Source organism: Erythrolamprus reginae, chromosome Z, assembly GCF_031021105.1.
Source record: "Erythrolamprus reginae isolate rEryReg1 chromosome Z, rEryReg1.hap1, whole genome shotgun sequence".
Lineage (NCBI taxonomy): Eukaryota > Metazoa > Chordata > Lepidosauria > Squamata > Dipsadidae > Erythrolamprus > Erythrolamprus reginae.
Window position 1 is genome coordinate 2,818,802 of NC_091963.1, and position 14,276 is coordinate 2,833,077.

General features: G+C 42.1%; 1 protein-coding gene across 1 annotated transcript in view; it reads left to right on the forward strand.

Moving 5' to 3' along the window:
- Positions 1–1,787: 1,787 nt before the first annotated feature.
- The window catches only part of MYL3 (myosin light chain 3), a 31,011-nt gene continuing 18,522 nt past the window's right edge, over positions 1,788–14,276 (forward strand). Inside the window, exon 1 of the mRNA XM_070729811.1 lies at positions 1,788–1,888. Within this exon, the coding sequence (XP_070585912.1) occupies positions 1,865–1,888 (24 nt within the window). The 5' untranslated portion in view covers positions 1,788–1,864. The remainder of the gene's footprint in view (positions 1,889–14,276) is intronic.

The following is a 14,276-nucleotide window of genomic DNA, read 5'->3' on the forward strand; positions in this document are numbered from 1 at the left end:
ATAGAGAAGGCTCTTCCCCTTGGTCCTGCCAGACAGCATTGCTTAGTCGATGGGACCCGGAGAAAGCCGATACTGTGGGACCTAATCATGCGGCAGAAGGAGGTCCCGAAGGTATTCTGGTCCAATGCCATGAAGGGCTTTATAGGTCATAACCAACACTTTGAATTGTGACCGGAAACTGATCGGCAACCAATGCAGACTGCAGAGTGTTGGTGTGACATGGGCATATTTGGGGAGGCCCATGATTGCTCTCGCAGCTGCATTTTCTTCAGTAGCTGAAGAAAACCTCCATTAAACCAAGGTTTGTCTCAACTTCCCCTTTTGGGTGGCAAGTCGGAGAAATTTAATTCGTGGGTCAATGGTGTTTCCGATTTCACAACTTTCCAGTTTGTTTTTCAGTTCAAAACATCTCCAAGGCAGTTTGCAATTAGGCGTCTTAAGAAATTAATTAAAAAGAGATGGTTGAATACGACTTTTTAAAAAAGAGTAAAACGGCAACAGCAAATTGCCACGAAAACAAATCACGACATTTTTTCCTAATGAAAGACTCTAAATTCCATGATTATCATTTGTTAAAAACCCAGAGAGATTTGGCAGCCAAATCAGTCAAACTCAAATATTTTCCATTCTGTTTGTTGACAGTTTTGCCTCTAAAGCCAGATCTAAATAGGAGGGGAGGACTTCAGTTCTCAGAATCCCCCAAGCAGTTTGCTGGTTTGAGCCCTCCCCCTTTAAAGCATCCTGGCTGGGGGATTCTGGGAGTAGGGAGTCCTCCCTACTTATAGTATGCTGGATGGTGGGATTCTGGGAGTGGAAGTCCTCCCCCCTTAAAGCATCCTGGCTAGGGGATTCTGGGAGTGGAAGTCCTCACCCCTTAAAGCATCCAAGGTGGGTGGATTCTGGGAGTGGAAGTCCTCCCCCCTTAAAGCATCCTGGCTGGGGGATTTTGGGAATGGAAGTCCTCACCCCTTAAAGCATACTGGCTAGGGGATTCTGGGAGTGGAAGTCCTCCCCCCTTAAAGCATACTGGCTAGGGGATTCTGAGAGTGGAAGTCCTCCCCCCTTAAAGCATACTGGCTAGGGGATTCTGGGAGTGGAAGTCCTCCCTCTTAAAGCATACTGGCTAGGGGATTCTGGGAGTGGAAGTCCTCCCCTCTTAAAGCATACTGGCTAGGGGATTCTGGGAGTGGAAGTCCTCCCCCCTTAAAGCATCCTGGCTGGGGGATTCTGGGAATGGAAGTCCTCCCCCATTAAAGCATACTGGCGAGGGGATTCTGGGAGTGGATGTCCTCCCCTCTTAATGCATGCTGGATGGGGGGATTGTGGGAGCTCCCACTGCAGTGTCATTTACCTAGCAGGCTTAGTGAAGGCTTCCAGGCCATGTGGCAGCAGTGGGGGTGGGCTAGCTATCCTCAAGGGGCCCCTCTGAATTCCAGGATTCCGCAGCCTAATTTTTGACCTGGGTATTATGGGATGGCGTGTCCTTTAACGTATCCGATGCACTGTCAGGAAAAATGAAAGGAGGATAAACAGTTGCAACCCCCATGAGGAATTTTTCATTAAGAAAGGATTGGGGTTCAAAACTCAGTGGAGGGGAGTTGGGGCAGCAGAAAAACGCCCTGCAAAAAATGAAATTTAAATCTGGATAATCAAGGCCGGGCATCTCTGATTCTCTCTTCTTGCTTCCCAACTGGCAGCAATCAAGAATTATGAATGCTGTGGGTTTTTTTCTTCCTTTCACCTTAATCAAGGCTTATTCTTACAAAAAAGGTGGGGGGGGGGTTCATCCAAGGCCCCCCTGGCTGGGAAGTTCAGCCTCCTATTGTGGCTCCTGTTTTTAAAAAGAAGTCCAGAAGAGAAGAAAATGATTGGGAAAAATATTGGCAAGGTAGGACCAATGGGGCAAAACTCACAGAGCCATTGTCTTGCTTAGCAACGGAAAATTGTGGCTTAATTGTGGTCATAAGTTCAGGACTAACTTTATAATATGGTCTTTCTTTGTTCTTTTCTCTTCCCTTACTTTTCCTTACCTTTCTTCTTTTCCCTCCTTTCCTTTCCCTTTCCCTAACCTTCCCTTCCATCTTCCTTTCCCTTTCTTTTCCTTCTTTCCTTTCCTCCTTTCTTTTCCTTTCCATTGCTTTCCTTTCCTTCCCTTTCCTCCTTTCCTTTCCTTTCCTTCTCTTCCCTTTTCTTTTCTTTCCCTTTCTTCTTCTTTTCTTTCATTTCTTTTTGTTTTTTCCTTCTTTACCTTCTTCTTTTCTTTTCCTTTCCTTTCTTCTTTTCCCTCCCTTCCTTTCCCTTTCCCCAACTTTCCCTTCCATCTTCCTTTCCCTTTCTTTTCCTTCTTTCATTTCCTCCTTTCTTTTCCTTTCCTTTCCTTCCCTTTCCTCCTTTCCTTTCCTTTCCTTTCCTTCTCTTCCCTTTTCTTTTCTTTCCCTTCCTTCTTCTTTCCTTTCATTTCTTTTTGGTTTTTTCCCTTCTTTCCTTTCCTCCTTTCTTTTCCTTTTCTTTGCTTTCATTTCATTCCCTTTCCTCCTTTCCTTTCCTTCCCTTTTCTTTTCTTTCCCTTCCTTCTTCTTTCTTTTCATTTCTTTTTGTTTTTTCCTCCTTTACTTTCCTCCTTTCTTTTCCTTTCCTTTCCTTTGCTTTCCTTCCCTTTTCCCTTCTTTCCCTTCCGTCTTCTATTTCCTTTTCTTTCTCTCCCCTCCCTCACCCTTTCTTTCCTTTCTTCTCCTTTTCCCTTTCCCTTTCCATTTCCTTTCCTCTCCTCTTCTCTCCTTTCTCCTTTCCTATCTCTTCCTCCTTCTTTCTTTTCTTTCTCTTCTTCCCTCCCCTCCCCCCCTCTTTAAATTTCCTGCTCCCTTATAGCCTATTTCCGTAGCCTTGAATTCAAAGCTTTGCTGCCCCTAGCTAGGGAGGCTCTACTCTCAGCCTTTGGGGCGACCTCCGCAGGTATTTTCCCCAGGGGCACCAAAGGACTTCAAACAGGTGGGTCTCTCTGCGGATGTCTTTTTAAAGCCCGGCTTCGCTGCCCAGGTCCCAAATCTGTCCTATGAGGTCACACCTTTGCAGGGACTCAAAATATAGCCTCCTTTTATATTGGTTGAAACGTTACACGGCCTGGAAATAGGATCTGATTGTTAGCTGCCCAGAGAAGGCTGCAGAACAATGCTTGCCCGGTGACGTCTCTTTTCCCGGAAGGGGGTAGGGGTGGGGGCAGATCCTAGAGGACCCCAGAGAGAACTATATTAAGGTGACAATGAAAAGGAGGACAAAAAAAAAAGTGCAACGTAAATAAATGAAACGTTTAGGACATTATGAATAAATAAAATTAATAAAACTATAACTTTAATAACAAAAGCCATAAGACTTTACTAAACCTATATTTAAATTATTTTACACTTGTGTTGAAATCAAGGGTGTATGAAATAGAATGAATGGATTATTTTTTTCAAATTATATTTATTGATTTATGTATATATGTTTTCGTAGATTTTCACGCGTATATGTATGTAGATTGTTCTGAGTTCGGGTTTTGCCCCGTATAATATTTTGAGTGTCTATGCGATGTTTTGGTGAAATCACATTCACCATCATCAGGCTGAATTTGTAAGCTTTGTGCTGCTGTAAATATAGTTTATATTTATATTAAACTATATTTACAGCACATGTTTTTTTGCTGAATTTGAAAATTAAGGGAGAATAGGATAGATCTATTTCGGCCTTATTTTGGCCTCATCAGCTAGCCATACCCACTGGGACTTGAACCTGCAACCTTTGCCTTGTAAGGCAGAGAATTATCCTCTAGGCTACAGTATCTAATCCCTTCAGTTCTGCACCAGGGAAGGGTTACATATTTTTGTGTCGAATCACCCTGATGTATTGAAGGAACATCATACACACATATATATGTATATATATAAATATATATATTTACATTTTTATATTTACATTTTTTAAAATTTACATAATAATTTATTAGACTTGTATGCTGCCCCGAGTTTTGGGAGAATAATAAATTATTATTATTAAATTATAATGCTTACAGGTGGGTCAACATCCATATATTTACATTCATCTCAATATGTTCTATAATTATACATTTGTACATATGATTCTTTATACTATTCCATCTCTTATTGTGAATTCGCATTCCATTTTTGCATCCATATGTACCACTTTGTCCCGATTGAATAGTAATTAGAGTCTTTTTGATCATTTAACTCCATAGTTGTTATTATTATTATTATTATTATTATTATTATTATTATTATTTATTATTATCTATTAGATTTGTATGCCGCCCCTCTCCGTAGACTCGGGGCGGCTCAGAACAATAACAAAGACAATGTAAGAACAAATCTAATAATTTAAAAAACACTAAAAAACCCATTATTAAAAGCAAGCATACACACAAACATACCATGTATAAACTGTATAGGCCCGGGGGAGATGTCTCAGTTCCCCCATGCCTGACGGCAAAGGTGGGTCTTAAGAACTTTACGAAAGGCAAGGAGGGTGGGGGCAGTTCTGATCTCTGGGGGGGAGCTGGTTCCAGAGGGTCGGGGCCGCCACAGAGAAGGCTCTTCTCCTGGGTCCCGCCAAACGACATTGTTTAGTCGACGGGACCCGGAGAAGGCCAACTCTGTGGGACCTTATCGGTCGCTGGGATTCGTGCGGCAGAAGACTGAGATATTCTGGTCCGATGCCATGAAGGGCTTTATAGGTCATAACCAACAATCTGTCCATTTCTGCGCATTCATATATATTTTTTGATTACATCCTTATCGTCAGGTACCTCTGGGTTCTGAATGAATGAATTATTAAAACGTGAATTGTACTTACCTGAGTATAATATTCACTGGGAAAGAAATAATTTTGTATTTCTATTAGAAGTAAACACATATAGAGAGGCAATTGTAGGAGACAAGAGCGAGACACATGAAGTTCTCCTGCGCCCTGCGCATACATTTCATAATTGCGCCTATGACGTGTAACAGTTCAGTGCGGCATCTCTGATTACACAGATTAACAGATTAGTTTTGAAATATCAAAAGCGAGGACAGGTAGGAAAGAGAGAACCAGCGGTGGGCTAAGAGCCAGAATGCTAAATTGCGCTCACCGCGGCGGCTCATAAGTTCTTGTGGGAACAGCGCGATTTTGCTGCTGCACCTGTGGAGGTAGCAAAATTGCGCCTGTGTTTCGGTGAGGTTTTACCTGCGGCTTCGCGTACGATTTTGCTACCTCCACAGGTGCAGCAGCAAAATCGCGCTGGTCCCGCAAGAACTTATGAGCCGCCGCGGTGAGCGCAAACAAAAAGAGCCAGGGTGGCGCAGCAGGTAGAGTGCAGTACTGCAGGCCTCTAAAGCTGACTGTAGATCTGTAAGTCAGCGGTTCAAGTCTCATCACCGGCTCAAGGTTGACTCAGCCTTCCATCCTTCTGAGGTGGGTCAAATGACGACCCAGATTTTGGGGGCAATAGCCTAGCTCTGTTAAAAAGTGCTATGGCTAACATGTTGTAAGCCACCCTGAGTCTAAGGAGAAGGGCGGCATAAAAAAATTGAATAAATAAATTTAGTGTTCCAGCTCGTAGCCCACCTCTGGAGAGAACCTATAAAAGAAGGACCTATGATTGCTCACCTTTTCTATATGTTGTTTGCTCCCAAAGGAAGCCTTACTACAGTTAGTCCTCAACTTACAACTTAGTCCTCAATTTACAACCGTTCATTCCGTTACCGTCTGCAATGATATTAGAAATTTATGGAGGTTTTTTTTCCTTTTGGTTTCTTTATCAAAATGCCCATGGGCTCCAATTCTTTGCATCTTCCTACCCCCCTAAACTTAATCTTCGACTTACAGCAGTTCATTTCCTTGGAAGTTACAATGGCATTGGGGAAAAAAACAGACTTATGATCCTTTCCCACACTTGTGACCGTTGTAGCAAATCGATCAAAATTTGCAACTGACTCGTATTTATGAGCGTTTTGGGGGTGGCCACGTGATCCACTTTTGTGAGTTTCCGATGAGCGAAGTCCTTGGAGTAGCCAGGTCATGAAATGGGGCAGAACTCAACCAAGGCCTTGAATCCGCTGCGGTCGTAAATCAAGGACTATTTGCAAAGTCCACTTTTCTGCCACCTTAAAACATCCTTCAGTTTTCATGAGTGCTGATTAATTATGAGTTCCTCTGCATTCTTCATCTCCGGGGTGACTTTGCTAGCTGCTACAGAGGTAGTGTGTTGCTACTGGTATGGTAGGGGACGGCGCACCGATTGCGCAATTTGCGTGTGACTGCCTATAAGAGCCGCCATCTTTTTCCTCCAATTTTTCATATTTTTGTTTTGTGCACATGCGCAGAAGCAAAATCTTGCGAGGGGATGTGCGTGTGAGCAAAATTTCAGTGGTTTTTTTGCTTCTGCACATGCGAGAAAGCAAAAAAAAAATTGCCAAAATCTCTTGTGTGTGCATCTCCTTGTGAGATTTCAGTGCGTTTTTGTTGCCTGCTCATGCGCAGAAGCAAAAATGCGCTGGGACACAGCACGCACATGAACCAAAGCTGTGCATGCAACGCCCTAGTAGCAGCGGTAATGGCAATCCGCCCCAGTGCTACATGCAGTCCTTGACTTACAACCTTTTGTTTAGTGACCAAAGTTGCAACAGCACTGCGGAAAAAACAATGACTTGTGAACGTTTTTCATGCTTCCAATAGCATCACATGCAGAAGATAATTCCTCCCGGTTTGCACAAATTCTATAGAACTGATAGTAAACTGGTAGTATGTCACAGAGCCCTTTCTGTCAGTGCTAATAAAGAATTCTATTCTATTCTATTCCATTCCATTCTTGACAAATCTGTATTTTCTTTTATGCACACTGAGAGCATCTGCACCAAAGATAAATTCTTCGTGTGTCCCATCACACTCGGCCAATAAAGAATTCTATTCTGTTCTATTTATCTGGATATTGTAAACTGCAGGCAATGTCCACCCTAATTGGGCAACAGATTATGATTTTCATGTTCAAAAAGGTGTACAATTGTTCTATTCTGTTCTATTCTCCGAGTGTTAGAGATGGGCAGCATACAGATCTAATTAATAATAATAATAATAATAACAACAACAACAACAACAACAACTTGTACCCTTTACCAGTGGCAAAGAACTGGTGGGATCATAAGCCTGAAAAAGTGGTTGAAAATGAGCAAGCAAAACTACTGTGGGACTTCCGACTTCAGACTGACCGAATTCTGAAGCATAACACACCAGACATCCTGATTGTGGAGAAAAAGAAAGTATGGATCATCGACATCGCAATCCCAGGAGACAGCAGAATTGAGGAGAAGCAGCTAGAGAAATTAGTGAAATACGAAGATCTAAAAATCGAGCTGCAACGACTCTGGCATAAGCCAGTGAAAGTGGTCCCAGTGGTACTTGGCACGCTGGGCGCAGTGCCAAAGGATCTCAGCGGACATTTGAAAACCATCGGAATTGACAGAATCTCCATCTGTCAATTGCAAAAGGCCACTTTACTGGGATCGGCAAACATAATTCGCTGCTACATCACGCAGTCCTAGGTGCTTAGGAAGTGCCCGACTGGTGAGGAAATACGAAATCCAGCATAGTGATCTCGTTTACTGCATTGTATTGACATAATAATAATATTCTATTCTAACTAAAATACCCAGGAATACAGAAAGTCCTTAACTTGCAACCGTTCGTTTAGTGACTGTTCAAAGTTACAACGGAACTGGGGTGGGGGAAATTGGCTGTAGTTATTCCTGGGAACAGAGGCCTCCCAGCCACATTGCTCAAGGCATGGGGGTCTGCAACCACACCCTCCCCCTCCTCCTCTCTCCCTCTGCTGTTGCATTGTCTTTCCAAACCCCATTTGGGTGCCCTTATCCGAAATAGCCGAGCTCCCTGCCTTTCCCTTTTATAGCCAGGTTGCTATTGTGTGACCTGGTATGTGGGATGCCTGACGGGGAGGGGGCTTTGGGAAGGGGCTGGAGGCCAACTGACACCCGCCTGCCGTGACATTCAGGGGCCGGGAGGCGGATAAAGACCCTGGGCCAGGGGGCTCCCAGCTGCCTTGCCTTCTGCCCCTCGACGTGACCAGCTTTGCCTTCCTGTGGCCCCGGCCCCCCAGTCTCCGGCACAATGCCCCCCAAAAAACCCGAGCCCAAAAAACCCGAGCCCAAAAAACCCGAGCCCAAAAAGGAGGAACCCAAGGCCGCCCCAAAACCAGCTCCTCCACCTGAGCCACAGCGCAAAGAAGTGGAGTTCAACCCTGCCAACATCAAAGTAAGGGGGTCTGGAGAGTGGGTGGAGGGCGGTGGAGGGGAGGGGGGTTGGGTTTTAAAGGGGTGAATTGATGGAGGTACAGTGGGGTCTCCAGTGCCTCCACTGCGCTTCAGTTCAGGAGTCTGGCAAGCAGGCAGTGGCCGGTTGGGATGGATGATCTCACGGGGACCCCAGGCGGCTCTTAAGATTCCGTAGGTCAATTTACAGAGGAGATTCCAACGTGGCTTTAGATTATTCTGGGCAGTTTCAGGAGTGACAGAGCAATCATTGTCAATGTCTGTCTGTCTGTCTGTCTCTGTATGTGTGTGTGTTTGTGTGTGTGTGTGTGTGTGTGTGTGTGTGTGTATACAGAGAGAGAGAGAGAGAGAGATCTGTCTCTCTGTCTCTCTCTCTGTATATATGTGTGCTTTTTAGATGTTTTTTAATATTAGATTTGTTCACATTGTAACACTGTTATTATTGTTGTTGTGAGCCGCCCCGAGTCTTCAGAGAGGGGCGGCATACAAATCTAATAAATTATTATTATTATTATTATTGTTATTATTGTTATTATTATTATTAATAATAATAATAATAATTATTATTATATATACACACACATACTGTACACATGCATCCTCTACTGACGTCGTCATAGTGTTAAAATCCCCATTGAAGAAAGTTGGGTTAAAATCAATGGGGATTTTAACACTCTGACAATGTCAGTAGAGGACTAACAAAGGCTTAGTTAATTTTAGTAGTTTTTAATAAATTTTAAATGTTCCAGAAATCGCAATGGCTGTTGCCTCTTCCTTTATAAATACACCCGGAACTCACATTTTTAGGACAATTTCTTTCTTTCTTTCTTTCTTTCTTCCATCTTTCTTTCTATTTCTTTCTTTCCTTCCTTCCTTCTTTCTTCCTTCCTTCCCTCTTTCTTTCTTTCTTTCTTTTTCTTTCTTTCTTTCCTTCATTCCTTCTTTTTCCTTCTTTTCTTCCTTCCTTCTTCTTTCTTTCTTTCTTTCTTTTTCTTTCTTTCTTTTCTTTCTTTTTCTTTCTTTTTCTTTCTTTCCTTCTTTCTTTCCTTCTTTCTTTCTTTCCATCCATCCATCCATTCATCTACCTACCTACTTCTTTCATCATTATCATCATCGTCTCTGTATTTCTCTCTGTTCATTCCTCTCTCTCTGGCTCTTATCTTTGTATCTCTCTCTCCATCATTCCTCTGTCTGACTTTCTGTCTTTCTATCCATTCTCCCCCTCTCTATCACCTCTGCCAGAAATTTTGACGTCCATTGTGGTGGTAAGTAGAAGACGACCTGCATTCCCTCTTAAATATTCTTCCAACAGACAGACCAGTGAGCTTATTAGAAATCCTGCATCTCATCAGGATTGGAATCCAGATCCCCTTCGTTCTAAGCCAGCCCTTTCACCCCTTATGGGTTTCTCAAGTCCTCCCGTTGACCCAGTCAGAGATAATGCGGTGTAGTGGTTAAAGCCCTGAACTTAAAAATGGGGAAGACTCCGCCTCCTTATTCATTCCTGATATCTGATTGGGTGCCACTGCCCAGCCTACCTCGCAGGGGTGTTAAGGGGATGAGATGAGGGCAGTGTAGAATACAAAGTACATTTTCATTTTTAAAAAATATTTCTTTTCATTGATCAGATTTATTTTTCGTGGCAGAAGGAAAACATTAAAGACGACAAAGTTAATCACAATTTCTTTCCCCCCTCCCCAAACCAACCAGAGCAAAGGGGGCAGGATAGGTGCAGGAAATGCATATTCAAAATTCCATAATTTGAGCCCCGTCCACCATTTTGACTTTTTTGACTCCTTGTCGGTCAGTCTGCAGGGAGGAATGGCAGCTATTTGGCACAGGCTCTTAACACCCGACAACTGCTGGGTGGAGGGAGAGGGGGGCATTGTCTTCCCGATTACCTGATGCCTGTTGGCTTACCTTGACCTTTGTCGCTGTCCAAAATAGAACCATGGTTTATTAAGAGCGCCATCAGCGCATTTTCTCCAACATTGATCCCTCAGGGGCTTCTCTGGTTTCCTCATTGCAGCTGTCCTTTCTTTGTCTTGATGAAGAGGGTGGGGGTGAGTAGTAGCCTTTGTGGGGAAGGGAAGGAAGATGGAGGAGGAGGAGGAGGAGGAGGAGGAGGAGGAGGAGGAGGAGATAGAGAAGGAAGAGAAGGAGAAATTGAGAACAAAAAGAAGATGAAGAAGAAAAGATGGAGAAGGAATAGATAGAGGAGGGAGGAGAACAGACAAGGAGGAAGAAGAGAATGAAAAGATGAGAAGGAGGAGAAAGAGAAAAGAGGAGGAGAAGATAGAGAAGGAAGAAAAGGAGAAAAGAAGAATGAAAAGAAGAAGATGATGGAGAAATGAGAAGATGGAGAAGGAGTAGACAGAGGAGGGAGGAGAACAGACAAGGAGGAAGAAAAGAAGAAGAAAGAAAAGATGAGAAGGAGGAGAAAGAGAAAAGAGGAGGAGAAGATAGAGAAGGAAGAAAAGGAGAAAAGAAGAATGAAAAGAAGAAGATGGTGGAGAAAGGAGAAGATGGAGAAGGAGTAGATAGAGGAGGGAGGAGAACAGACAAGGAGGAAGAAGAGAATGAAAAGATGAGAAGGAGGGGAAAGAGAAAAGAGGAGGAGAAGGAGGAGATAGAGAAGGAAGAGAAGGAGAAAATGAGAAGGAAAAGAAGAAGATGGGGAGAAAGGAGAAGATGGAGAAGGAGTAAGTAGAGAAGATGGAGGAGGAGAACAGAGAAGGAGGAAAAAGAAGAGAAAAAGAATGTAAAGATGAGAAAGAGGAGAAAGAGAAAAGAGGAGGAGGAGGAGATAGAGAAGGAAGAGAAGGAGAAAAGAAGAATGAAAAGAAGAAGATGGTGGAGAAAGAAGAAGATGGAGAAAGAGTAAGTAAAGAAGATGAGGGAGGAGAACATAGAAGGAGGAAGAAGAGAAGAAAAATGAAAAGATGAGGAGAAAGAGAAAACAGAGGAGGAGGAAGAAAAAGAGGAGATAGAGAAAAGAAGGGAAAAGATGAGAAGGGGGAGAACATAGACAAGGAGAAGGAAAAGATGAGGAGGAGAAAGGGAAAATTGAGGAGGAGGAACAAGGCAAGAAGGAGAAGGAGAAGAAAAGTAGAAGGGAAAAAAGATCAGAAAGGGGAGGAGAAAACAAGGAGAGAAAAAAAGAAAAGATGAGAAGAACAAAAAGAAGGAAAGAAGAAGGAACTGAAGGGGAAGAAGAAGGAGAAGAAAAAGGGGAAGGAAGGGAGGAAATAAAGAAAGGAAGAAGAAAGGAAGAAAGAAAGAAAGAAAGAGAAAGAAAGAAAGAAAACCAAATCTCCCAATTATCTATAAATCCCAGTGGAAAATATTTGCTGGGGTTTTGCATTGTGTGTCCCTGAGACAATTACAAAGGTGTGTATCTAAAGGCCACAAAGCCAGCTTTCAAGCTTAAGGTAGAACTTTCTATCACCCAGTCTCTAAATTCCCAACTTATCAGAAACTAGAAAGGTAACCACAAAAACATCCCACACATCAGATAAACAATGAATCAAGGCTAGTGTAACTTAAAAAAACCCAAAAACCTTTTAAAAACTTCCCTACTTTACCTGGCAGGAAAAAAACCCTCCCTTTTGCCGTTGTCGTTGTGTAGAAATTTTGCTGGCACCTGAGGAAAACGAACAACAACAACAACAACAAAAATCCACTGAGTCAGTGGGAGATGGCAGACCGTGTTAATACTCATTTGGTTTGGATAAACATGATTGTCCTGTAATTATTGCTCCATTTAAAGCAAAAATTAGCCACCATCAGCTCTTTTGGAGCACAACAATCTGTTTTCCCTTTTATTGAATGTGTAACTCTAATTAAAGCTTAATAATGTCCTAGAATAAGTCGTCTTATTATTCAGTGAGCCCCTTGATCTAATGACCCAATTTTTCTGGGGCATCTAAAAAAATGCAAGATCTTCATAATTTTTCCAATTTATTAATTTAATTTCCATGTTTTTTAAAAAATAGTCCAGGTAGATTTCTCCTGGGGCAGAAATAGGGATTTTAGGAGGTTCCCAGGGCTGCATCAGGTCCTTTTATCCTGGATGGCCCTTGTGAGACCAAAAAATTGAAATTTAATCTAAATAAATGTCTGTTATTTAAGCCATACAACTGCACTGGTTCTGGAGGTGGTCCTAGATTTATTATTATTATTATTATTATTATTATTATTATTATTATTATTATTATTATTATTTTATTAGATTTGTATGCCACCCCTCTCCGTAGACTCGGGGCGGCTTAAAACCACATTAAAATATTTCTGTTGCTAAGTGAATCAGTTGTTAAGTGAGTGTTGACCCATTTAACGACCTTTTTTGACACATTCGTTAAGTGAATCATTGCAGTCCTTTAAGTTAATCACACGGTTGATAAACGAATCTGTCTTTTAACTTTGAACGTCACTAAATGAATGGTCATAAGTCGAGGACCAATGACTTTTTTTTTTTTTGCTAAAAATGACTTACCTGCAGTGCCCATAATTTGCAAAAGGACTGTAACCAGTCCAGATTTAGGAAAAGTTAACATTCCTGGAGTCAAAAATGAGAATAAAATTAGCTAGAAAAACAGACACAGATCTCTGCAGATCAAAATTCTGCAAAATTCTTGTTTTTCCTCCGAGCTGTTGCAACTTTTTAAATGACACTCTTCGCTGTACGTTGGAGGGATTTCTTTATTAAGTGTTCATTCCTGGAAAAAACCCTACAAGACAGGAAGGAAGGAGACAATTCCTGGATAATTTAATTTTATCCTGTTTGAAAAGCCTGACTAATTGACTTGGCCTCTTCTTCCATTCTTTCCCTTCGCAGTTAATTCAGAGAAATTTTGATGATAATTCTGTAGTTAAGGAAGCCTGGAGACTTGACTTTTTAAAAAAAAGAGAAAAAGAAATCAGAAAGCAATTATTGGGGAAGCTAATTTTGCAAAGCAATTAAGTTTGGAGGAGTCACTTAAATCAGTGCAGCAATTGGAACTCCCCGAATTTCCAAACCATTTTGTGTGAAGATGTGTGGACTTCAATTCTTTCTCACTTTTTCTTTCTCTTGCTTTTCCATATTTTTTCTCCCTTTCTTTCTTGTTCTCTTTTTTCCTCTACTACTCTCATTCTTGTCTCTCTCCCTTTCTTTTGTCTCTCTTTCTCTTTTTTCTTCTTTCTCCTTTGTCCCTATTTTTCTTTTTTTTCTCTTCCTCCCTTTCTCTCTTCCTCTCTCTTCCTCCCTCCTTTTCTTCCTTCCTTTCTCTCCTTCTCCCTCTCATTTTCTCTTTTTCTCTTTTCTCCACTTCTCTTGTTCTCTCTCTAACTTTCTTTCTCACTTCCTCTCTCCCTCTTTCTCTCTTTTTTCTCCCTCCCTCCCTCCCTTTCTTTCTTTTTTTCTGTTTCCCTCTTTTCCCCTTTTCCCCTCTCCCTGCCTCTATTTTTCCTTTTTTGTCTTCCTCTCCTCTCTCCTCCCCTTTCTTTTTTTCCCCTCCTCAATTTCTCCCTTTCTTTCTCTCCTTCTTTCTCTCATTTTCTCTGTCTCTCTTTTTCTCCACTTCCCTTGTTCTCTTTCTCCCTTTCTTTCTCTCTTGCTTTCCCTCTCCATCTTTCTTTTTTCTCCTTTTTTTTCTCTTTCCCCATTTCTATTTTTCCTTTTTTCTCTGCCCTCTTCTTGCTTTCTCTCTCTTTTTCTCCCTTTCTTTCTGTACTTCTCCCTCGCATTTTCTCTCTTCCTCTCTTTCTCTTTCTTTTTTCTCCACTTCTCTTGTTCTTTTTCTCCCTTTCTCTCCCTCCCCCTCTTTCTCTCCTTCTTTCTTCGGAACAGGAGAAGGGGCAACCTCAGCTCAAGGCAAGGGCTAATTTTAAATCAGGCCAGATGGCCAATTCCTGACTCCAGGCATATAAATTTAAAAAATGCTTGGGGGGGCAAATCCTTTTTGAAGACAGGGAAAGAAC